This window comes from Crinia signifera, chromosome 1, assembly GCF_055691185.1.
Source record: "Crinia signifera chromosome 1, ASM5569118v1, whole genome shotgun sequence".
Classification (NCBI taxonomy): Eukaryota; Metazoa; Chordata; class Amphibia; order Anura; family Myobatrachidae; genus Crinia; species Crinia signifera.
In genome coordinates, this window is record NC_139217.1 from 464,934,436 (window position 1) to 464,961,133 (window position 26,698).

General features: G+C 48.8%; 1 protein-coding gene across 1 annotated transcript in view; it reads left to right on the forward strand.

Moving 5' to 3' along the window:
- Positions 1–26,698, forward strand: part of EPG5 (ectopic P-granules 5 autophagy tethering factor) — a 99,500-nt gene that overhangs the window by 25,376 nt on the left and 47,426 nt on the right. The window contains exons 7-18 of the mRNA XM_083155341.1: positions 1,278–1,383; positions 1,718–1,832; positions 2,016–2,166; positions 5,245–5,400; positions 8,011–8,168; positions 9,789–9,943; positions 10,337–10,477; positions 11,579–11,743; positions 12,267–12,386; positions 12,922–13,160; positions 15,095–15,235; positions 25,446–25,590. Of these exons, the coding sequence (XP_083011467.1) occupies positions 1,278–1,383; positions 1,718–1,832; positions 2,016–2,166; positions 5,245–5,400; positions 8,011–8,168; positions 9,789–9,943; positions 10,337–10,477; positions 11,579–11,743; positions 12,267–12,386; positions 12,922–13,160; positions 15,095–15,235; positions 25,446–25,590 (1,792 nt within the window). The remainder of the gene's footprint in view (positions 1–1,277; positions 1,384–1,717; positions 1,833–2,015; positions 2,167–5,244; positions 5,401–8,010; positions 8,169–9,788; positions 9,944–10,336; positions 10,478–11,578; positions 11,744–12,266; positions 12,387–12,921; positions 13,161–15,094; positions 15,236–25,445; positions 25,591–26,698) is intronic.

The following is a 26,698-nucleotide window of genomic DNA, read 5'->3' on the forward strand; positions in this document are numbered from 1 at the left end:
CCTAGGATTTGTGCCATGTGTCCTGTCAGGTGGGGCAGCGCTTAGGATTTGTGTCATGTGTCCTGTCAGGTGGGGCAGCGCCTCGGATTTGTGTCATGTGTCCTGTCAGGTGGGGCAGCGCCTAGGATTTGTGTCATGTGTCCTGTCAGGTGGGGCAGCGCTTAGGATTTGTGTCATGTGTCCTGTCAGGTGGGGCAGCGCCTAGGATTTGTGTCATGTGTCCTGTCAGGTGAGGCAGCGCCTAGGATTTGTTTCATGTGTCCTGTCAGGTGGGGCAGCACCTAGGATTTATGTCATGTGTCCTGTCAGGTGGGGCAGCGCCTAGGATTTGTGTCGTGTGTCCTGTCAGGTGGGGCGGCGTCTAGGATTTGTGTCATGTGTCCTGTCAGGTGGGGCAGCGCTTAGGATTTGTGTCATGTGTCCTCTCAGGTGGGGCAGCGCCTAGGATTTGTGTCATGTGTCCTGTCAGGTGGGGCAGCGCCTAGGATTTGTGTCATGTGTCCTGTCAGGCGGGGCAGCGCCTAGGATTTGTTTCATGTGTCCTGTCAGGTGGGGCAACCTAGTAATTGTTGACCTAGACATTGTTGACCCAGGGTCCGAATACCCCCATGGACACTGTATATGTGCACAGTTCCCCTCGCTTTGGGCACGGTGCCTCGCTGCGCTCGCCGAACGATTACAATCTCACTTTATAAAGTAAAATATGAACCGAGTGAACCTGTGACAATTGGCACCAAAAAAACGGGAAAAACTGTCAACCGCGCTCCCTTCGCTCTAACGCTGGTGTCTAACTCCCGTTACGGGCGTTTCTAGATGTGGCTGATGATCTTTAGGCGTTTAACGAGACGGGCTCGACTAAGCATGGGCCATCTAGACATTGTAGATCCGTCGACTGGATACCATAATGCACAGGTTCTCAAAGTCGGTCCTCAGGACCCCACACAGTGCAGGTTTTGCAGGTCTCCTCACAGAATCAAGTGAAATAATTAGCTCCACCTGTGGATCTTTTGAAATGTGTCAGTCAGTAATGAGTGCATCTGTCAGGTGATCTGGAAAACATGAACTGTGTGGGGTCCTGAGGACCGAGTTTGGGAACCCCTGCCATAATGAATAGAAGGCACAGTTCTGGGTTCTAGATGGATGAATAGAGCCACAGGAACACACACAATTGGAAATGCCCATACGGTGGGTTACAGGGTCTATAATCAATAGCTTATATGTCAGGTGGGTATAAATATTGCATTGAACAAATACATGAACTCTTTATTTTCTGGTAGGAATCGAGCCGACTTTCTGTGTCACATGAAACCCAACGAAAGGAAAGGTTCCGGCTCTGGGAAGGAATCCGGGAACTGGACGTTGGTGGATGAGGGGGGTGAGGAGGTGAGTGACACTCATTTATTATCTTGTACTTCAGCGCAGGCTCCTATAAAACACGGGGAGGATCCCGAGGCTTCAGAAACAGGATCATTGTTTGGCCAAATCAGATCTGACCATTTATAGTCGGGACGGCTGTACCCATAGGCTAATATAGGGGTGCTGTATTTTAAGCCATGGCAGAATAATCATTGGTATTACAGATGTGTCTTCATGCGCTGTGGCTAAGTTACACCCAATTGTCCTCTCGCTGCGTTTAGGCCTGAGGGCTATAACAGGATTATGGAACGCTAATATCCCATAAACACACTTCTAACTCGCTTTGTCTTTTTGTCCGCAGGATGAGGATCCAGAGACGAGCTGGATGCTGCTGTCCGAGGATGACTTAATTTCCTTGTTGGGGCAGTTTCCATTTAAAGATCTTTTCAAAAATGTTCTTGGATTTAATTCCAGAGGTGAGCTGGTACTTTGCCCTAATCCACACGTGTGGGCATTGTAATGTGGCTGATTATGTCTAACGCCTATACTGACCAATCCACGATCTCCGTTCTGTCTGAGTTGTTGTAGGGATCCACAAGGTGTCAGTGCTGTTTTGGCGTGTTACATGTTACATTATTTTGTCTCCGTCATCCCACCAGGTGACTATCTCCCGGAGAAGACTACGCCGCAGGAAATGATGAAGCTATTTGCATTCGCAAACTCTTTAATCGAGCTCCTGGCCCTGGGGTTAGAGACCTTTAACAGGGCGCGATATCGGCAGTTTGTGAAGCGGATTGGCTGCATTATTCGGTGGGTTCCCAAGCTCTTCCTATATGTCAGGTTATTGCTTTTTATCAGGTCTTTGCAAAAATATAATGAGTGCCAGTTGCAGTGGGAGGTACCCTTTGGATCTCCATGTTCTGCTGACGCTTGTAGTTCCACAACATTTGCCACGTTTCCTGCCTCCTCACAATATGGCTGAGCTGCATGCGGTTCTGTCCTGGAACCTGAGTTTGGTACTGGATGAGTGTGAGTGCCGCCCATGTACCACAGAGACTTGGCCTATACAGGTGGTATTTAGTCGTTACTGCTTGTGTGTAACCGAGGGACGTAGATTCTGCTGGAAAATAAATAGGCACTGATCTCATCATTTAATCTGTAATAATATTATTATTATTGATTATTATTATCCTTTTATTTATTTGGTGCCACAAGGCATCCGCAGCGCCCAATTACAGAGTACATAAATGAATAAGCAAAACAGTGACTTACAGGTGACTACAATACAATATACAATAACCAGAGCTGCATCAGTATCAGGGTGGCAGAACCCAAGGGATTTGGTGCCATCAAAGATGGTTTAAGTAAGAGAAGGATAAGCATATTCGGTAAGAGGGCCCTGCTCAGGAGAGCTTACATTCTAAAGGGTAGGGGCACACAAACACGGGTGACACAGATGGGGCAGAGACCGTGAGTGTGGATCAGTGGGTTAGGGTGAGAGTTGTCTGGGTTCGGTGTATAAGTGGGTCTCGAGAACACATTTGAAGTTTTATTAGAGAGCTGGAGAGTCTCACAGAGAGAGGTAGAGAGTTCCAGAGAAAGGGAGCAGCATGTGAAAAGTCTTGGCAGTAGGAATGGGAGGAGGAAATCAGGTACTTGTGTATTATCACGGCGCCCACAATGTGCATCGTAGGGCATCGCATCGCATTGCATGCCATATAGCGGCATACAATGCATGCGATGCATTTAATTGTACAAGCACCCTGATGGGTGCTTACAATGTGAAATGGCCCCCCATTGTCAACGCCACCCCCAGTATCAATGCCAACCTGAAGCGTGGTGAGCGCAGCGCACCCGTGAGGGGCGGCGGTACGCATCCTCTGACCTTTTCATACCCTCACTATCCATGTCTGTGTGGAGTTGATTTTAGATAGTGTGGCGAGCCACCGAGCCCGAAGCATGGCGAGCGCACACGTATTACTTTACATGTATTCAGCATCCCCTCGCGGGGCTCGCTTCGCTCGCCACACTTCGGGTTGGCGTTGATACTGGGGGTGGCGTTGACAATGTAAGGACCCATCAGGGTGCTTGTACAATTAAAAATCGTATACCATCGCATCGCATGCCATTTAATGGCATACGATGCGATATTTTATTGTACAATATCGCGTTGCATCACATACCTTCGTATAGCTTATTTAGTGTAATGGTATACTAGGCGATGGGCGCCGTGATAATACACAAATACCGGTAATCAGTAAGAAGGAGTTGCAGCGTGTATTAGCGGAGTGGCAGTGTAAAGTTGTAGTTTTGCGAAATTTTCACATTGCCGGTACTAACATACTGGGGGGGGGGGGGCGCCCATTACAGCGCTAAGCTACCCTGCATGCCAGGTCCCGCCCAGCAATGCGAATGCAAATTTATGCTATCGCATCACTATTCTGCGAGCGCTTCTCTATACAGCGAAGTGCTCACATACAGTATGACCTTATTCAGACATAAAGGCTGTCAGCGAATTCGCAATCCTATCGATTATCGAATGAGCTTTTGCACATCGGCTGCAAAGTGCATGCGCAGTCGCAAATAGAGACAAAGATCCTTATCACCAGTTAGTCGCACTTTAATCTCCATAGTCGCTAGTTGACTGACAGGAAGCCGCTGTTTGAGGGCAATCAGCCCGTCTCTGTGGCAGAGGTGCGACAGGGTCAGAATTACGCACACTTGTGGAACGGTTAGATTTACACTTTTCACCTATGTGCAGACATGATTGGAAAGTACTATGTATAGTGTTTGTTTTGGCTCCTTGCCTCATGTACACCTATGATTCCCCTATATACTGTACAGTATGTGAGACCTGGCCGTATTCTCCTGCTGCTGCAGGGGCGCACGCTGCATGTGACCTCTCTCCTATAGCTCCCTGCGGCCCCGCTCATTACCAGATCATTAGTAGCCTAGCAACGATTAAAGGGAACCGCAGGCAGAGCTGCAGAGTACAGAAAACTAACACTTCTGCCTGGAAATAATCCAGCTCTCAAGCTGGGAGGGGGGGGAACAGCACCATGTACTTATATTTAGTAACATTTATCTATGTAGCACCAGCATAGTCCATTGCGCTGTAGTCTTTTATTGATTGCACTATCCATTCTCGCCACTTCACCACGTATACAGTAACAATTTGCCTCTCTCCCACAACCCTCTCCCTCTCTCCTTCTCTCTCTCTCTCTCTCTCTCTCTCTCTCTCTCTCTCTCTCTCTCTCTCTCTCTCTCTCTCTCTCTCTCTCTCTCTCTCTCTCTCTCTCTCTCTCTCTCTCTCTCTCTCTCTCTCTCTCCCTCTATCTCTCCCTCTATCTATCCCTCTCTGTCTCTTCCGCTTTCTCTCTCCCCCTCTCTCTCCCCCTCTCTCTCCTTCTCCCTCTTTCTCTCTCCCTCTCTGTCTCTCTCCCTCTTTCTCTCTGTCGCTCCCTCTTTCTCTCTGTCGCTCCCTCTTTCTCTCTCCCTCTTTCTCTCTGTCTCTCTCCCTCTTTCTCTCTGTCGCTCCCTCTCCTTTCTCTCTGGCTCTCGCTCTCCCTCTTTCTCTCCCTCTTTCTCTCTCTCTCTTTCTCTCTGGCTCTCGCTCTCCCTCTCTCTCTCCCTCTTTCTCTCCCTCTTTCTCTCTGTCTCTCTCTCTGTTTTTAAGGGTTGTAGGGCATGCTGACACTTGTAGAACCACAAATGTCAGAATGCCCCGGCACGGAGGACCCACTTGCACCTGTTTCGCTCTGTTTTATTTGGATGTAACGGTTTCCTAGACACGTCCGCTCACAGAACATATATCCGCTGATCCTGTGCTCGTCCTGGCACTGAGTGAGTTTCTGTCCCAGGTCTCATATGGGTGTTGTGTTCTCGTAGGATGACGCTGTGTTACCTGAGTGATCACTGGGCCATGTACCTGAGCAGCAACCGCGACAGTGAGAAGGTTTCCGAGATCTACTCGCTGGGGAAGCTGCAGGCGGTGTACGACGAGCTCTTCCTGACAGCGGTTCTGCATGTCCTCAGGGCTAAGAGGTGAGACATGTGACTATTATCGCCTCCTCTGTCATACATCCTCACGTCGTCCTTTAATCATCGTCTCTAATTATATGTATGTCATCGGGCAGATATGATTGGAACATTCAGTAATTTAATGTTTATAATATAAAGAAGTGCAAAGTGACCATATAACCATGTGCAGCTGATAGGGGTCAGAATGATCCGAATACCCCTTCTTGGTGGCTGTGTGTCTCATTTATATTCATATGAAGTAGAGAGAATGTATACAGTGGCGTTTTATTCATGGTATCTCTAATGTATAAAATAATGGGTTGGGATCATTTGGTCTATTGCATTATGGTAGAAAGTCATTAGGTCGAATCCATTAGGTCGACATGCTAAAAGGTCGACATGATTCTAGGTCGACATGGGAAAAGGTCGACATGATTCTAGGTCGAAAGGTCATTAGTTCGACAGGTCATTAGTTCGACAAGGTCATTAGTTCGACATTGTCTATGTCGACCTTCACAAGGTCGACATGGGGTTTTTCACTGTTTTTTTACCTGAATGTCAACACAGTCGACATGGACACAGTTTAAAGTGCACTGCATCCCCTCGCATCGCTCGCTGCGCTCGCTATGCGTCGGGCACGGTGCCTCGCTACGCTCGGCACACTATTTTATTCTCCCACCACGCCCTAGTGGATGGTAGGGCATGAAATACCGCCTGTCGGCACATGTTGGCTCAAAAAACAGTGAAAAACTCCATGTCGACCTTGTGAATGTCGACATAGACAATGTCAAACTAATGACCTTGTCGAACTAATGACCTGTCGAACTAATGACGGTACTTCTTTACTTTCACGGCGCCACTCTAGATAGGACAGATAGGATACTAGATAGGATACGATTTGTATGCGATTTGACATAAGATATCGCATAAGATATAGGATAGGACAGATAGGATACTAGATAGGATACGATTTGTATGCGATTTGACATAAGATATCGCATAAGATATAGGATAAGATTTACTATCCATTTCATTACCCCACTATCCACTAGGGCGTGGAGTGAGAATAGAATAGTGTGGCGAGCGCAGCGAGCCACCGAGCCCGAAGCGTGGCGAGCGCAGCGAGCCCCGCGAGGGGACACGGATGTTGTTTGAAAGCAAGTCCCCAATATCGCATGCCATTTGCATGCAATTCCATAAAATACATTCCGTGTCCCCTCGCGGGGCTCGCTGCACTCGCCACGCTTCGGGCTCGGTGGCTCGCTGCGCTCGCCACACTATTCTATTCTCACTCCACGCCCTAGTGGATAGTGGGGTAATGAAATGGATAGTAAATCTTATCCTATATCTTATGCGATATCTTATGTCAAATCGCATACAAATCGTATCCTATCCTATCTGTCCTATCTGTCCTATCTGTCCTATCTAGTGGCGCCGTGAAAGTAAAGAAGTACCCTAATGACCTTTCGAACTAGAATCATGTCGACCTTTTCCCATGTCGACCTAGAGTCATGTCGACCTTTTAGCATGTCGACCTAATGGATTCGACCTAATGACTTTCTACCATAATGCAGTAGACCAAATGACCGCATCCCAAAATAATACAAGTCATGCATGTACACATAATATAAATCCCGTGCACTTGCCTGGTGCTGTCCAGGATTACAGTGTGGCGCCTTCTCAATGCGTTAATACTGGTTCCATTATACCTTCCTCCATTATGCAGTGGTTACGGGATAGGCGATGGAGATCTTGGTCGAAGGCGTCTGGTTAGACACCTAAAGCAAGTCGATGGACTATAGCGCGACAACGGGGGGAGTTAGGCGCAAGCGGGAGATCGATGGAGATGAGGTCGATAGTCACCACATCAACACAGGGTTTTTTTTTGTGCGGAATGTCACAGGGGCCCCCGTGGAATGTGCATAGTGTCCCCTCGCATGGCTTGCTGTGCCCGCTAATCTAACTCCATGTCCACCTGGATAGAAAATTACGAACCAAGTTGGGCTGCACCAAAAAAAAATCTGAAAAACTTGTGGATCTCCAGCTTGTGTCTAACGGTGCCCATACACAGTGCGTTTTCACCTTGCAATGCAATGTGGCACCTCATCGCATTGTACAAAAAGTATGTGCTGCACATACTTTTTGTACTGCCCTCGCATCGCACGCAAAACGCATGCGTTACGATGCGATCCAGCTCATAACGGGTGCGATCTTCACACCATGTATGGGCACTTTCACTCCCATCACTGTTACAGGATCGATGGTTACGAGTGGTCGATCCCATAACTGTCGATCTAGACAGCTTCGACTCGGGAATGTATATGTTATGCAGTAGGTATGACCAACGCGTTTCTTCATCCGCCGACCCTGGATCAGAGCGGGAATTACAGAAGCTGGCGTTTTTAAGTTTGAGAGTTCTGATATTGAGAAGCTTGTTCCTATCTGACACCGTCATCTAGGACGCAGGTCCTCATGTAAGCAGCACTATGCTAACGCGTTTTGTCATCGGGAATCTGGCTCACCGTGGAAATGACATAGGCCGACTGGCCCTTTTTAGCAGGCGCGCTTATTTTCAGAAGGTTGCTCCTATTTTATTAAGAATTGAGAAAATTGTCTTCCTCCAATTCTCTGCAGGTTGGGGATTTGGCTGTTTATGTCTGAGATGCCGTTCGGGACCCTGTCCAACGTAATGCTTTGGAAGATCTTCTACCTCTTGCACCACGCGGAGAGTGAGAACGTGGAGGACCTGTATTCCACCTTGGACGTGGCTACCTGCAGATCCACATTAAATGGTATTTCATGTTCAGAACTTGTTAGGGGAATCTCAGCAGGAGGTTTAAGTAGCATTAGAGAAGGTGATGTGAGACCTCATTTGGTGAATATTGACTTCAAGGGGCAAAATGTGTTCCTTTTAAATCAGTGTGAAATCAGTGTTTTCAAAGCAGAAGAGAGTTCTGCAAAATGTATGTGTGTGTATGTGGCAGGGAGTCGCGGGTACGGAGCAGTGTTCTGCAAAATGTATGTGTGTGTATGCGGCAGGGAGTCGCGGATACGGAGCAGTGTTCTGCAAAATGTGTGTGTGTGTGTATGCGGCAGGGAGTCGCGGGTACGGAGCAGTGCTCTGCAAAATGTATGTGTGTGTATGCGGCAGGGAGTCGCGGGTACGGAGCAGTGTTCTGCAAAATGTATGTGTGTGTATGCGGCAGGGAGTCGCGGGTACGGAGCAGTGTTCTGCAAAATGTATGTGTGTATGCGACAGGGAGTCGCGGGTACGGAGCAGTGTTCTGCAGTCACTGTATGAACTAAGGGGTATATTTATCTAAGTGCGTTTGATCCGATGGGAACAGGACCGGTCAAATGAATTTTTGTGCCCGATTCAGACAAGTTTTTGCAGCCCAGCGATCAGTTAGTCGCCTCCCCGGCAGAGTGAAATCCCGCCCCTGTGCATAGATGCGAATGGCATCCCAGCGAGATCCATTTGTAATCACTCACCATCGAATGAAGCTCCCCCCACCTCCCCCCATGTGCATCACCACCTAAGCCTAGACTTACTCAATGCTGCGATGGCCCTGGGGAGAACGGGGCCGCTGCTGATGTCAGTGGCCCTCCCCCTCAACGGCCGGAAACCATCTGCATTTTTCAGCCGCACTCCCAGAAAACGCTGGGGTGTCGCTCACAAAAAAACTCCGTCCACTTGTCAATCTTGTTGCTAATGGCCAGCGATGACAAGTCATTGCTGGCTTTGTTCACGCACGGTTTCCCGATAACGGGAACAGGGCTGAATCAGTCCCTTAGGCACCTACGATTTGTACATTTTCACCTGATTTTCTCAGCTCGATGCTTTGGAATTGTGTGAAAAGTGTCCAAAGTCTATGGGGGCCTTTAAGAGTCTGGAAACATGGACGATACAGTAGCCTGAAGGGGGATCCAGAGTAATGTGCGACTGGATTGCATCTCCACTTAGTAGCAGGACGAACATGGGCAAAGCTGAGTAAGGGGCAGACACAGTCCCGGACCAGGGGAACTCCTATCATTTTATGGGCGTCCCTGTAAGTGAGCGGCTGGTGTAGGGGCAGAATCAATTAAGCGCGGTACAGCAGGTTCCAGGTGGCTACGCGCACTAATCCTCCATAGCGGACTCCTGCTCGCAGACTATGGAGGTACCGGCCAATGCCAACTCGCGCTTCGTTGAATCTTCCCGTTGCAGCGGGCCGGCTCTGCACCGAGATGCGCACATTCTGTAAACTGGCGAATATACCCATTTGTTATTCCATTGTGGGCACACATACAGATGATTTTTGTCTCTGACCCAATAACTGTAATTGTGGAAGATGCTGCCAGTTAGTGGTATATTTGCCCGTCTGCGGCAGTCTATGCGGGTCACTTATCATTTACTCGTGTGTTCCCTTAAGACCCTGTAAACCGGGAGAAGTTTGAGCAGTATTTCTCCACCATGAACAGCTCGGAGGGCATTTGCCTCCTCACCACGTTCGCTCAGATGGCACAGACCAAGCAGATGGATGTGGACGAGGAGCTGGTGAAGAGCATCGCTCTGGAGATCTATGAGGTACGCCCGCTGGTGTGGCCCAGGCCGTGTTCTGTGTGGCACATAGAGGCCGTCTGTGAGTAACATAAAGAAATGTGCAGTTGCCATGGTCACCGGCACTTAAATAGCCCCCTGGCACTGCCATAATGTCACCCAGGTATCATCAGTGAGGCATGAGGCACATACTGATAGTATCCTGTAAGACCAACCGGTATACATGGATACATATAGTTCAGTTATACATCTCCTCTACAATGATATGTGTTAGGAATCGCGTAAGGTTTATACATGTTGTATTTGGACCCGGCTAGCCCTGGCTGATATAGCTGGTTATTGCTTTCTTTCATGGGGTTTAGCTGTATTATGGTCCTATGCTATGTGTGCTAATGGCAGCTCTTCTGTGTTCCTCCCCAGGTGTCCTACGTCAGTCTGTCTACAAGAGAAGCCTTCTCTAAAGTGGGCCGTGAGCTACTTGCCACCATTACTAGTGCGCACAGCGTCATCATATCAGTCCTCCTGCAGCGCGTCCGGGAGACCATAGAGAAAGTGGGGATGGTGAGAGCTTGTTCTATATTCTCTGTGACCTTACCTAGGCCGTTTCCTGGGGAAAGGAGAATCCTTGGTTATTTTCTAACATTCCCATGTTATAGACTGTGTATGATACAGGACCATTTCCCCAGGGAGCAGTGTGCTGTACAGACCCATTGTCATTGGGCATGAAAGATTCTGTACTCAGGGTGCTAGTATACAATATAAGCCTTGTTCTCTGGGGGCTGGTGGGTACTGCAGGCCTTATTCTCTGGGGGCTGGTGGGCACTGCAGGCCTTGTCCTCTGGGGGCTGTTGGCCACTGCAGGCCTTGTTCTCTGGGGGCTGGTGGGCACTGCAGGCCCTGTCCTCTGGGGGCTGGTGGGCACTACAGACCTTGTCCTCTGGGGGCTGGTGGGCACTGCAGGCCTTGTCCTCTGGGGGCTGGTGGGCACTGCAGGCCTTGTCCTCTGGGGGCTGGTGGGCACTGCAGGCCTTGTTCTCTGGGGGCTGGTGGGCACTACAGGCCTTGTTCTCTGGGGGCTGTTGGGCACTGCATGCCTTGTCCTATGGGGCTGGTGGGCACCGCAGACCTTGTCCTCTGGGGGCTGGTGGGCATCGCAGATCTTGTCCTCTGGGGGCTGGTGGGCATCGCAGACCTTGTCCTCTGGGGGCTGGTGGGCACTGCAGATCTTGTTCTCTGGGGGCTGGTGGGCACTGCAGATCTTGTTCTCTGGGGGCTGGTGGGCACTGCAGGCCTTGTTCTCTGGGGGCTGGTAAGCAGTGCAGACCTTGTCCTCTGGGGGCTGGGGGGGCACTGCAGGCCTTGTCCTCTGGGGGCTGGGGGAGCACTGCAGACCTTGTCCTCTGGGGGCTGGGGGGGCACTGCAGATGTCATTCTCTGAGGACCAGTGTACCCTGCAGCAAATGGGGTGCATATTCTACATCCTAGAATAACTACGTATTGTGTGAACACTGAGGTATAGACCTTGTAGAGAAATATGCCCCTTACCGTCCTCTTTATATTCCGATACCTGTATAGCCCTTTACCCAGCATGTTGTGACCTGCTGCTGCTCCTACTGAGCTCCGGGTTTGATACCTGGTCACTTGTCTTATTTCTCTCGTCAGGTCTCCTTATACTTATTTAAAGAATTGCCCTTACACCGCTGGCAGCCGAGCAGCACGGAGATTGGCATCATCCGGGAATGGCTGATCAATCATAACCTCTCAGAGGTGGAGAACAAGCTGGCCTGCGTCATCCTCGAGGGGCTCAACTGGGGCTTCAATGATACGGTACGGAACCAAGAGCCAGCAGCTGCTAGCCAGTGATTGCAGGACTTTATCTGGGGCATGTAGACTACTGTATTGACCAGTGATTTTCTACCCTTTTTAACTCGCGGCACACCCAACAAGATTTTTAAATTGCCAGGGCACACCATCCGACCTCCATGTGGAAAAACACATTGGCCCCCACAGGAAAAAAAAATAACCCGTTGGTCCTCTTATGATTAAAATCCCTGCAGGTAACAAAAATCATTGGCCCTCACATGAAAACAAGAGACCAGTGAATAACAGTTGAACTGTGGGAGGTGGCTGTTGACTCGTATGGACATCTCTGTCACACGAGTGCTCCACAGGCACAGTGGTTGAAAATCGCTGGTATAGAGATTACAATAGTCATATGTACTATATGTCGCCTCCTTACTACCAACCAACCAACCGTCGTCATAGCTGGTAATAGTGACCTGTGCATCGGGTACGGATGGGATTGGTCTATACACTGTACCAATGCCTAATGTCACCCTTGTGCCCACAGAACACCCTGCACCTGGATCACGCCGTTCACGTGGAGGTTGCCCTCATGGTCCTAGAGGCATATCAGAAGTTTATCTCCGACAAACCCTACACCGGTCTGATCTCGGAGAGCATAAAGCAGGTAACTTTAACCTTGTTCTCCCCTAGGGCCTGATTCGCACCAGCTTTTCCGTACGCCCGCGGCAACCCTCCTTTCATCCGGTGTCTGAATGTGGAAGCCTATCCCGCCCGTTGGTTTTAGGGCTGCAGCCGTCGTTGGGGCAGATGTATGAAGCCTGGTGAAGAGATAAAGTGGAAGGTACCGCACCGGCCAATCATCCGTTTGAAAAATGACAGTTGGGCATTGATTGGCTGGTGTGTGGTCTTTTCACCAGGCTTCATACATCTGCCCCGATATTAGTATTTGGAAATGTGCCCACCGCCCGCGCTGGGTGCAATGGTCAGCCTGAAAGTAGCTGTGCGTGCAATCCTGTCTTGCAGCATAAAGGGTTAACTACCTTTTCAGACTTCTGCAGATATTATTGTCTTCATGTTTCTTAACTGTTTATGTGCTGCATGTTTCGTTTAGTGGGCTGCGATACTCTTGTTGCATGTAAGAGTGCTGCGTGTTATTTTGGAGTGATCATTTTGTTTGCTGATTGACGTGTTCTTGGTAGGTGTCCTATTTGGCCAGCATAGTCCGGACAGGGCAGACCCCGGAGGCGTGCTTTAACCAGTGGGCCTGGGATTTGGTATTGAGGCTTAAATTGCACAGGAATGACCGACGGGAGCAGCTGTGTGACGCCGTGCCGGATCTAACCGAGGCTAATATACTCCACCCTGTGCTGAAGGCGGTGAAGTTCGGGGTTCCTATCGGCTGTTACATTGGTCTGGCAGCGGCCTCGGTGGGACACAGGTAAGTGACCTTGGCTCACAGATCCCCCTCCATTAATTCTCCGATATGCAGGCAAACTTTCCAGCCACAACCAGTTAATGAACCATGTCCCCTCGCATTTCGGCCAAGGACATTTCCCAATTATAGGGCCTGAATCAACATCGTTAGTAAAGCAAAAAAGCATGCAAATGGACAAATGCATGTTGCGCTGCAGATGGGGCAGATGTAACAATGGCAGAGAGAGTTGGGTACTTGTGTTTCATGGCAGCAGTTACATAGTCAGCTTAGTGTCTCTGTCAGAATCAGCGTAGTGTTCCCGCGGCCAGTGTAATCAGCGCGTAGTCAGCTTGTTTCTGCGACTGTGTGTACGTTCATGCCTAACCGGAGCTTACGCAGTTAGTGTAGTCAGTTAGTGTAGTCAGTCAGCGTTGCGCAGTTAGTGTAGTCAGCATTACGCAGTTAGTGTAGTCGGTCAGCGTTACGCCGTTAGCGTAGTCAGTCAGCATTACGCAGTTAGTGTAGTCGGTCAGCGTTACGCAGTTAGCGTAGTCAGTCAGCGTTACGCCGTTAGCGTAGTCGGTCAGCGTTACGCAGTTATAGCGTAGTCAGTCAGAGTTACGCAGTTAGCGTAGTCAGTCAGCGTTACGCAGTTAGCGTAGTCAGTCAGCGTTACGCCGTTAGCGTAGTCAGTCAGCGTTACGCAGTTATAGCGTAGTCAGTCAGAGTTACGCAGTTAGCGTAGTCAGTCAGAGTTACGCAGTTAGCGTAATCAGTCAGAGTTACGCAGTTAGCGTAGTCAGTCAGTGTTACGCAGTTAGCGTAGTCAGTAAGTGTTACGCAGTTAGCGTAGTCAGTCAGCTTTACGCAGTTAGCAAAGTCAGTCAGCGTTGCAGTTATAGCGTAGTCAGTCAGCGTTGCAGTTATAGCGTAGTCAGTCAGCGTTACGCAGTTAGCGTAGTCAGTCAGCGTTACACAGTTAGCGTAGTCAGTCAGCGTTACGCAGTTAGCGTAGTCAGTCAGCGTTACGCAGTTAGCGTAGTCAGTCAGCGTTACGCAGTTAGCGTAGTCAGTCAGTGTTACGCAGTTAGCGTAGTCAGTCAGCGTTACGCAGTTAGCGTAGTCAGTCAGCGTTACGCAGTTAGCGTAGTCAGTCAGCGTTACGCAGTTAGCGTAGTCAGTCAGCGTTACGCAGTTAGCGTAGTCAGTCAGCGTTACGCAGTTAGCGTAGTCAGTCAGCGTTACGCAGTCAGCGCTACGCAGTTAGCGTAGTCAGTCAGCGTTACGCAGTTAGCGTAGTCAGTCAGCGTTACGCAGTTAGCGTAGTCAGTCAGCGTTACGCAGTTAGCGTAGTCAGTCAGCGTTACGCAGTTAGCGTAGTCAGTCAGCGTTATGCAGTTAGCGTAGTCAGTCAACGCTGTGTCAGCGCTTATTACATTGTGTGGGAACCAGTGACCATTTTTAACCTGCCTGACAGGTGTGAATGTGTTCCTCAAACACCCCCACTATCCATGTCTGCCCGAAGCGTGGTGAGTGCAGCGAGCTCTGCGAGCGGCGGCGGTACGCGTCCTCCCGACCTGTTCATACTCCCACTATCCACGTCAGCGTTGACTTGATTCTATAAAGTGTGGCAAGCACAGCGATCCACTGAGCCTTAATCGCGGTGAGCGGACGCGTAAACCGAGCCCGAAGCGCGTCGAACACATGCGGATTACTTGACGTGTATTAATTTAGGAATGTTTTTAGCTTTCCGTCACGACCTCCTCTTTACAAGTTTCGGCCACATTCCGGCTCTGTGTACACCTACAACAATGACGGGAATCAGAATTCGTACATAGAATGTTTTCTGTCCTTTTTGATCTGTGTATAATTGTGTTTATGTTATAGTGTGCGATCTCGTGTATAGGCTATGTGATGTTTAATGCAGTAACACAATGCCTGTCTCGTGTTCCCCGCAGTGTGGACAAGTTCTGTGTGGAAGGCGTCACCTTACTGGGAGAACTGGTACAGGCCAAACATCTCCGAGCTGTGGTCCATATTCTGGATAAAGTCCTGCCCATGTTTTATCCGTGTCAGAGTTATCTCCTGAAGAACGAGCTGTGAGTCTTTTATATCATTCCCAATTCACAAAGATCACGCTGGTAACAGGATGGAATATTGGAGGTAGGGGGCGCAGATCCTGTAGGGATACATCTGTGGGCTACTCTAGCTTCTCTACGTTTGTGTTCCCCGGCCACTTCCGCATCACGAGAGCTACAGTATTTATGGCCTATAAGTTTTTTTTTTTTGGTAATTTTTATTGTGATTTTTTGAATAAACAAACAGAACACCCAACACACAGTAAGCATAGGGTGTAGTAGTAGACACAGAAAAAATTCCACATATACTGAAATAAAGAAACGGTGCGTATAAAACATATGATACACAGAGTGTCAACAGTAATAAAAAGTAGTGTTTGCAGATCGCAGTAGATCAAGGGTATTATGTGTGGAGAAAATTAAATGAAGTCGTTTCATCACAGGATATAGAAGTCCCCGTTACCCAAAGGCGCCATCTGGGTTCCAGGAATAGCAGGTGTATGCGTACGCGTCCACAGTAAAATACCACACTAGAGTGTAGCCAAATATCAACCTTGTGACTAACGTAGTTTGGCTTGGCAATATAGTACCCATTAAGAAGGATCAGTATACTACATGTGACATTATAAAGTCAAATGTCTGGTCTAGCAGGAGAAATAGAAAATTAACATAACCCATCCAAAAACCCAAAGCAAACCACCCCTATAACCCCCCACCCTGTACAACCCACCCCCAACTCGGCGTACCTGGATCCCTGAAAACGACCCCCCAACTAACTAAACTAAAGCAAAAACCCAAAACAAACCTCCCCATAACCCCCCACCCTGTATGACCTACCCCCAACCTAGGTATACCCGGATTCCATTAACATAACCCCTACCCTCCTAACTATGCTTCTAAAAATATTCCCCCCCACCCATCCCACCCATCCAATGAAAATGATATTGACCAATGACTAGCAGGGGCAAAGAAAATAGGATACTTTTTTGAATATAGAGGCAACTTAAGTAAACTAAACTAAGCGTACACACCCCCCATGCCCCCCCGCAGCGAAAGACATAGAAATGTAATCGAATATAAGCTTACGTCCCTAAAAAAAAACTGAGGAGGATATCATCTGGCAAATAACAAAAAATTACGAAATATGTATTAAACAGCAAGAGATCTCTCAGGTTATAATGTGGTGTGTATTCTCAATCTGGCCATTTTTCAAAACCAGGGGAAGAGAGGTCCATAGGGTCCGGGTCTTCGTCAGCAGCAACTGGAAAAGTAGGATAAGTTCCACCAAAGGAGTACAAGCAATTCCAGAATGGTGTCGGATACAGTTTAGGAGAGTGGGACGGTCCCAGGCAGGCATCCATAGGGTCCGGGTCTTCGTCAGCGGCAGGTGGAAAAGTAGGATAAGTTCCACAATAGGAGTACAAGCAATTCCAAGATGATGTCTGATACATTATAGGAGAGTGGGACGATCCCGGGCGGGCATCAGCGAATATAGAGCAGTGAAGCAGAGCTGTAGGCAAATTTTCAATTATTGAGCCAGGATCTTGTGGTTGCATATCACGGATTTCTAGAGAAGTAGAAGTCCTATAAGATGCGCTGACACAACGCGTGGATATAGTGACTTCTGGTGCTTCAGCAGGTGCTGCATTATTGTAGGGAGTAGAGACCGTAGCCTGCTGCAAAGTATTGAGTTGGTTGATAAGCCTATCTGTAGAAGAGGCAATAGCTTGCAGGATCCGACACAGCGCCATCTCCATTTCGACGAAATAGTTAATTGGAGGACAAAAAGTCTGCACCAAGGTCTCAAACAGGGCAGCACACACCACACAGTAGGCAGTAGAAGTGTAATCTACAATAAAGTCGACCCTTAGCTGTAGAAAGGCGACGGCCAGCACGTTGTCAGGATTATGAAGGGCAACAACTTAAGGGGAAATCAGTGTCACTGGTAACACATTAGCGTAGTACAGTCCAGATGGTGTGAGACTTACAGGTTCCAGCAGGTATAGGTGAGAGGTACCCGCCAAGCCCAGCGCAGGATCAGATCTATATATGTACCGCAGCTCTGGGGACAGACAAGCAGGATGGTGCCAGCCTCTCCGTGCGGCCGAGCGGCGTGCCTCAAAGGAGACAGCTCCCACTCTCTCCCGCTTATCCTCCGGAGAGTCACCGGCCGCCCCCACCCGCCTTTTCACCCAGCCAACAGCAGCAGCGCAGTCGGGCACCGGAGCAGCACACCAAAGGCTCCCACGTGTAGTCGGAGCTGCCGGAGGATCCAAGATGGCGCCGACGCCTGAAGTAGATGCGCGAGGCACAGCAGGCCCCACCGATCGGCGACTCCACAAGCCGTCGAGGAGAGCTGCGGGGAGCACAGATGGCAAAGAAGCATCTATGGAGACAGTGGGGGCATGCATACACCGTCCACAGGTCCCGGGGCAGGATATTTAACCCCTTCCCGACATTTGACGTATATATACGTCATGGCCGGGATGTACTTCCCGACACATGACGTATATATACGTCATGGCTTCTAACTGTCACCGCGTCTATAGACGCGGTGACAGTTAGGAGATGTCTGCTGTCCCTGACAGCAGACATCCCCCCTCGCCGCCCAGGGGGGGCAGGGATGCCCCCCCCGGTCGGCGATCGCTGTGATTGGCTGTTCAAATCTGAACAGCCATTCACAGCGTTTCCTGTGTTACCGGCGGCTAAGCCGCTCGGTAACACAGAAAACGGCGGTGATCGGTGCTGTTAAATACAGCACCGATCACCACCGATGAGCAGGAGCCCCCCCACCCACTCACCCGGCAGCCCGGCAGGTCCTCAGTAGGGGAAGCGCTGAGCGCACGCAGCGCTCCCCCCTCCCGCCCCCCCCCGCCAGGCTCAGCAGCAGCAGCAGCAGCAGCATGAGCTGCTGTAAAAGTAAAAAAAAAAGACACACTGAATTATATATGTGTGTGTGTGTGTGTGTGTGTGTGTGTGTGTATATATGTGTATATATATATATATATATATATATATATATATATATATATATATATATATATATATATATATATATATATAGATAGATAGAAAGATATTCCCGACATATGACGTATATATACGTCATGGTCGGGAGGTACTTCCCGACCGGAGACGTATATATACGTCATGGTTTTAACTGTCACCGCGTCTATAGACGCGGTGACAGTTTGGAGATGTCTGCTGTCCCTGATTCCCAATCAGCGATCGCTGTTATTGGCTGTTCAAATGTGAACAGCCAATCACAGTGTTTTCTGTGTTACCGGCGGCTAAGCCGCTCGGTAACACAGTGATCGGTGGTGATCGGTGCTGTTAAGTACAGCACCGATCACCACCGATCGCCAGTCCCCCCCCCCCTCCCACCCGGCAGCCCCCCCTCCCACCCACCCGGCTGCCGCAGTGCCAGCACCCCTCCCACCCCCCCCACCAGCCGCAGCGCCAGCCCCCCTCCCAAAGCTGGTGAGCAAAATGGGGTCACATGTGGGGGGGTTCCACTGTATTGGTGCTTCGGGGGTCTTGCTAATGCGACATAGCACCCACCATTCATTCCACCACCAAATATCACTCCTTCCCTTCTGAGTCCTGCCATGCACCCAAATGGTATTTTTTGGTCACATGTGAGGCATTGCCGTACTCGGGAGAAATTGGGGCACAGATTTTGGGGTGCTTTGTCTCCTTCATTCCTTGTGAAAATGAAAAATTTTGAGCCAGAAATGCATTTTTGTGTAAAAAATTACATTTTTTTACACAAAAATGCAGTTCTGGCTCAAAATTTTTCATTTTCACAAGGAATGAAGGAGACAAAGCACCCCAAAATCTGTGCCCCAATTTCTCCCGAGTATGGCAATGCCTCACATGTGACCAAAAAATATCAGTTGGGTGCATGGCAGGACTCAGAAGGGAAGGAGTGATATTTGGATTTTGCAGCACAGATTCTGGTTGAATGACCCCTGAAGCACCCATACAGTGGAACCCCCCCACAAGTGACCCCATTTTGCAAACTACACCCTTAAGGGAATTCAACAAGGGGTATAGTGTACATTTCAAACCCCCAGGGGTTTCACCAATTTTGATACAACTGAGCTGTGAAAATGAAAAATTACATTTTTTCATTTGCACAGCCCAGTTGTATCAAAATTGGTGAAACCCCTGGGGGTTTGAAATGTACACTATACCCCTAGATGAATTCCCTGAAGGGTGTAGTTTGCAAAATGGGGTCACTTGTGGGGGAGGTTCCTAACTTTTAGCATCTTATGGTGCCTATAAACCTACATGGTGCCTAAAAAATAATCTCATAAAAAGGAGGCTCCAAAATCAAGTAGGTGCTCCTTCTATTATGAAGCCTGTGGTTTGGTCACCGTGCACACTAGGGCCACATATAAGATATTTATGAAAACAAAAGAATTGGGGGAATCAATTTTTAGTCACATTTCTCTAGTAAAATCTACTGTGTTCCTTAGAAAAATGTATTAAAATTGAAAATCTGCCAAAAAAATGAAATTTTGAAATTTCACCTACACTTTGTTTTAATTCTTGTGAAACACCTAAAGGGTTAACAAACTTCCAAAATGCTGTTTTGAATACTGTGAGGGGTGCACTTTTTGAAATGGCATCATTTATGGGGGTGTCTCACATACAAGTCCCTCAAAGTCACATCAGAACTGAACTGGTCCCTAAAAAAATCAGAGTTTGAAATTTTCTTGAAAATTTGAGAATTTGCTATTCATATTTTAAGCCTCCTAGTGTCCAAAAAAATGAAAATGAGGTTGAAATAATGATGGCAACATAAAGTATACATATGGTCTATGTTAGTTATTAACTATTTTGAGTGGTATGATTATTTGTCTCAAAAGCAGAAAATTTAACATTTTGCAAATCGCAAAATTTTCCATTTTTTTACGACATTTTGGAATTTTTCACAAAAAAACACAGACTGTATCGACCAAAATTTACCACTAACTTGAAGTACAATGTGTCACGAGAAAACAATCTCAAAATCACTGGGATAAGTAAAAGCAAAAAAAAGTTATCCCCACTTAAGTGATACATGCCAGATTTGAAAAAAAGGGCTCTGTCAGGAAGGCAAAAACAGGCTCCGTCAGGAAGGGGTTAAGTAGGATGTTCACGGAGCTCACGCTCCCCGCGCCCGCTCTCAGTCTATAAGTTTTCTTTTAGGTTATTTTCTAATCTTTGCGAGCCGCAGACCATGTGCAGAAGCGAATGGATTTTCGCAGGCGTCGCAAGACGTCTAGGGGTCAGCAAGCAGTTAGCCATCGGATGGACATCGGAACGCAGCATCCAATGGCTGGCAACCATTGCATAACAGTGTTTGAGACGTGTAATGCCGATTTCAGACCGGCTTGCTAGACCCCGCACATTCCCAGGCCTCCGCTCCATGACCTTTGTCGAGAGCAAATCCCTTCCGCCCTCCTGCCGAGGCAATACCCACACTAGCATGTGATGCTCACCATCCAATGGTTTTTTTTCAGCCTTCACTCTGGGTGACCGCTATCTGTCAGCTGCCCAACCCGAGAATGCATGGACACACACGTGTTCGCCCAGCGTTTCTGTGGGTGCGCCCACCGTTTTTGTAGGGATGCACCTAAAAAAGCTGGGTGGTCCCCTGCATTCACCCCCTGCCCGCCCCCTTACCGCCCACCATTGAGCAAACTCCCTGGCGTGTGTGAAACTCGCCGAAGGCGTTCGCTCCGGGGGTCTGATAGAGAATTCCGAATCGGCCCCTTTAGTCCCGGGTTGCTTCCTAACATATATGCAGATATCCTGGGTTGATGCGCGATCATGTGTATGAACCTGGGGTTTAGCTGCAGGGGTGAAGGGGGTATAACTAAAATATGTGTTTACTAAAAAAAAAAATGCTTGTTTCTCCTTCATCCACTAGGTGGCACTGGAGATCTACAGTGGTGAATAGAGGGCGACCACTAGGAGCTTGGGCACTATAATAATTATAACAGTGTGGCTAGCTCCTCCCCTCTACTTCCCCCTGCCTGGCAGTCTTAGAATGTGCCCGGGGAGCTGGGTGCAACGTTTTGCCCTCTAAGGGCAAATAGATCTCCGCTCTGTCCATTTCGGCTCGCAGAGCCCTCTGGCTACGCCAATGGCAGGCAGATGCGGAATCTAAAAGAGCAGTGGAGGCTCTGCCCTTTCAGGGGGAGTGTTTGTTTGGGCCGGAGCTAGACAAGATGATTTCCCAGGCCACGGGGGGGAAATCATCTTTCTTACCTTCTGCAGCCCCTCCTCCTCCTCCTAGGAGGCCCTTTCAGGGACCGTCCTTTCGATCCTTTCGCCCTACGGCAAGATTCCGGGGGCGTGCGAGAGTTGGCCTTTCTGGTGGCAGAGGATACAGAGGTCGGGGAAGAGGTGTCGCTTCCACAGCACACCAGGACGCCAAACCGGCCCCAAAACCCTCTTCATGACACACCTCAGCCCCACTTAGGGGACACCAGGGTGGGGGCGCGGCTGCGCCTCTATCATCAGGTCTGGTGTCTCTCCAGTCAGGATGCTTGGGTCACAGAATCTGTGACCTACGGATGCAAGATAGATTTTCAAAAGAAGCCTCCAAACCGTTTTTTCACAACCGGTTTGGCAGCTTCTCTCGACAAAGGTGCAGCCCTTTTGAAGGCAGTTCAAAAGCTCTGTCGGATGGGAGTAATTATCCCGGTTCCCTTGGAACAAAGAACACAGGGCTTTTATTCTACCCTTTTCCTCGTGCCGAAGCCGGACGGCTCCACACGACCCATTCTGAACCTAAAACATCTCAACCCCTACCTGAGAGTGGTAAAGTTCAGAATGGAATCTTTACAATCAGTCATAGCAGGTTTGGAGCAGGAAGAGTTCTTGGTGTCTCTAGACATCAAGGACGCTTACCTGCACATACCAATTTGGCCGCCTCATCAGGCGTTTCTAAGATTCGCCATCAGAGACAACCACTTCCAATTTCAAGCGCTACCGTTCGGGCTGTCATCGGCACCCCGGATCTTCACAAAGATCATGGCCGTTATGATGCAGCTCCTCAGATCCCAAGGGATCACGGTAGTGCCATATCTCGACGACCTTCTTCTGAAGGCGCCATCTGCAGACATCCTTCTATCCAACATCAGTCGCACACAGGAGATACTGATACAGCACGGCTGGATGCTCAACTATCAAAAATCTCAACTCCAACCCTCACAGAGGTTACTGTTCCTAGGAATGATACTGGATACGGTACAACAGAAGATCTACTTACCAGAGGACAAGATTACTTCTCTTCAACTCTTGGTTCGGTCAGTGCTACAACACAGACAGGTCACAGTGTTTCTGTGCATCCGCCTGTTGGGAAAAATGGTAGCGACATTCGAAGCGGTCCAGTACGGTCGGTTCCGTTCAAGACCATTCCAGCTCTGCCTACTCCGTCAGTGGTCAGGTTCTCATCTCACACTCCATCGGAGAATCACTCTATCTCCTCGGGCGCGCCTCTCATTGACGTGGTGGCTCACCTCCCGAAATCTTCTTCAGGGGAAGCGATTTGGAATATGGGACTGGACGGTTCTCACCATGGATGCCAGTCTCCGCGGTTGGGGAGCAGTCGTGCTCGAACATCAATTCCAAGGTCTGTGGTCCCCACTGGAAGCCTTACTCCCGATAAACATTCTGGAACTCAGAGCAATATACAATGCTCTGCTGGAAGCCTCGGATCTTCTTCGGAGCAAAGCAGTCAGAGTACAATCCGACAATGCTACAGCAGTAGCATATGTAAACAAACAGGGAGGAACACGGTCACGCCGCAATGAAGGAGGTCAGCCGAATATTACTCTGGGCGCAGGATCACCTCCAAGCAATCTCAGCGGTATTCATCCCAGGAGTAGAGAACTGGGAAGCCGACTATCTCAGTCGACACGACATTCACCAGGGAGAATGGAAGCTTCATCAACAGGTCTTCCAGAGACTCATACATCGGTGGGGATGCCCTCAGATCGACCTGATGGCCTCCCGCAACAACCACCAGCTTCCGAGATATTGTGCACGGACGCGGGATCCAGCAGCGGAAGGGATAGATGCGCTGACGATGCCCTGGCGTTACCAGTTTGTTTACATCTTCCCGCCATTTCCAATGTTACCACGAATTCTGCAACGCATTCGCAGAGAATCAGTCACAGTGCTTCTAATAGCACCGGACTGGCCTCGCAGGTCGTGGTACACCACGCTCACAGCTCTACTAGTAGACGAACCATGGCCTCTACCGCTGCAGCACGACCTGCTGTCACAAGGTCCCTTCGTCCATCCGGACTTACAGCGGCTTCATTTTACGGCCTGGCTACTGAGAGGACAATCCTAAGAAGAGCTGGGATTCCTTCAGCAGTGATTCCTACTATGTTACGAGCTAGGAAGGAAGTCACCTCCATTCATTACCATCGCATATGGAGGGCGTACATTTCATGGTGTGAGAGTCGTAGCGTATCACCAAGATTTTTCAAATTGGCGCGTCTTCTACTCTTCCTCCAGGCGGGCCTTACTGCAGGTTTACGCCTGGGAACCCTGAAAGTCCAAGTCTCTGCTCTTTCCATTTATTTTCAGAGAAAATTAGCCCTGCTGCCACAGGTGCAAACTTTCTTTCAGGGAGTGTTGAGAATTCAACCTCCCTTCCAGACTCCTACATCACCATGGGATCTCGATCTAGTCCTCTCGTTTCTACAGTCTCCGCTGTTTGAACCGTTAGAGGTAGTGGAATTAAAATACCTAACATGGAAGACAGTTCTTCTGCTGGCCTTAGCCTCAGCTAGGCGGGTTTCAGATTTGAGCGCATTATCATGTCGCCCACCATTTCTTATTTTTCACGAAGACAGAGCAGAGTTACGGACAAAGGCGTCTTTCTTACCAAAAGTGGTGTCCTCGTTCCACATAAACCAGCCCATTGTGGTTCCTGCGTTTACAGAGGATTCCAGTGATTCTAAATACCTGGACGTGGTACGGGCCCTCAGAATCTACATTTCCAGAACCGCTTCTGTGAGAAAGACCGATTCTCTATTTGTACTTTATGACATCTCAAAAAGAGGTTGGCCTGCCTCCAAACAGGCTTTAACCAGATGGATTCGCCTTACAATCAGACAGGCATATGTGACGGCATCACAAGCGCCTCCTTCGCCTATTACGGCACACTCCACACGCTCAGTAGGTCCTTCATGGGCGGCTGCCCGAGGGGTCTCGGTTCTGCAATTGTGTAGGGCCGCCACTTGGTCCGGACAAAGAACCTTTATCAAATTTTATAGATTTGATACTTTTGCGGCCCAAGCTTCACAGTTTGGCCGCGCAGTGTTGGAAGGATCTCAGCGCCGTCCCGCCCGTAATGGGAGCTCTGGGACGTCCCCACTGTAGATCTCCAGTGCCACCTAGTGGATGAAGGAGAAAAAGGGATTTGTGTACTTACTGTTAAATCCTTTTCTCCGATTCCACAGGTGGCACTGGACGCCCTCCCGGCGCTGCTCTTCCTTCAGTTCAGATATACAGGACAGTTATTACAGGGTAATTCAGGTTGTTAGTGAAAACCCCTGGTCACTTCAGTTGTTTGGTTGACTCTGTTTGAAAGTAATTTCTATTTCTTCTGTCCTACAGTTTCTAGTGTGCATGTTTTAAGTGTGATGGTTACCCTCCTCTCGGAAGTATGTTGCATCTTCCAGCCTCCTCCGGGCACAATTCTTTAGACTGCCAGGCAGGGGGAAGTAGAGGGGAGGAGCTAGCCACACTGTTATAATTATTATAGTGCCCAAGCTCCTAGTGGTCGCCCTCTATTCCCCACTGTAGATCTCCAGTGCCACCTGTGGAATCGGAGAAAAGGATTTAACAGTAAGTACACAAATCCCTTTTTCATGTACGAGATGTCCAGGACCCGGGAACCCCAGAACCTTCTGTATATAGGGGCCTAATTCATCATGGATCCTTAATCTGCCAGTGAACACCAGCTTCCTGTCAATCAATCTCCACTGCTTTTGCGTTTTTTAGTCCATACACATTTTTTTTTTTGCTACTCACCCTCGCTCATGCGCAATGCTGTACTGTACGCAGTCATTCAACATTCGCTTGATTTGCAGATTCGCTGAATTAGCTCTTAAACGGGTATAATAATATAAAAGACACAGGCAAACAACGTGTGTTGATATGTATACAGTACCCCCCACACCTTGTTACAGTGATGCATGTACTTGCTTTATTGCAGGTTTCTGTCCTACATCCACCTCTTCCTGCAGCTGGACAGCGGTGTGCCCCAGGGGATGACCATGCAGGTGACTCACAGAGTAACCCAGCACCTCACCTCTATAAACTACGGAGAAAACGTCAAACTTCTTACAAACATGATTCAGGTGAAATGTCCGGCACAGAGAGTGTTGCTCTAGGCCCGGGGCAAAACGCGCAGGAAATGATCTGATCCAGGGGCATTAAATCATTACGTGACTTAGCTCAGTGGGTGATATAATTTGGTAATGCAGGGTTTGGAGATGTACAACGGGAGCGATGATTCAAGGGCTGGTGTAGTTCAAGGGATGAAATGCACAAGGACCCCCAGGTGATTCAGAGGATGATAATCAGGGCAATGGGATGATGCTTGGACACAGGACAGTGTTTCCCAATCCAAGGTAGCCTAGCAATCAGGTTTTCACCATATCAATGCTTAAGCACAGGTGACCGGTGAATAAGTACCACAGTTAATTTAATAATTCTAATAACAATAATTTAATTTTCTTTATATAGTGATTTATTTAGCAGAATTCTCTTTACAAACATCAAAAACACAATACAGAGATTTAGGCCGATATTCAATTAGCCGCGATCATTGGTCGGAGATAATTGTGTTGCTGGTGGAAGAATTAAATGAGTTCCAATAAGCTGCCTCGAGCCTCCGTCAGCCTAATACGTGGCTGCTTCTAACAAAAGACACAGATTTCACTGAACCTGCGCCTTTCCGGGTGAAGTTTAGTTTAGAAGAAAACAATGAACATAAACGTCAGAATAAGCTTAATACACGGTTTGGTTCTACCATCTGTGAATATACTGTACATGGATAATTCTTAGTTCTGTCGGGGCGCCTTGAGGAAACCTTACACCGCAGCTATCTAGGGGGGGGGGGCATTCCGTCAGCAGGGGGCGTTTCTGAATCAGGCCCTTCATCTGCAAGGTGGCGTTTCTGAATCAGGCCCTTAGTCGACCTGAAAATCCATACGCAATTTCCAAACCTATTAATGATTTTCCCAGTCTGCACAAATGTGCGTATCTCTGGCGCTTCCACAACTCTGCGTCAGAATCCATCTGATTGTGACCGGTGCTGACGTCACAGACCCTCCCTTAAACCACTTTGCCACGCCTCAGTTTTTTCCTGCCACTCCCAGAAAATACCCCCTAACGCCTTCTTTCTGTCAGCCAACCGCCTTCTGCTTTGCGTTTAGGATCCATACGCACTTTCTGTGGCTATTC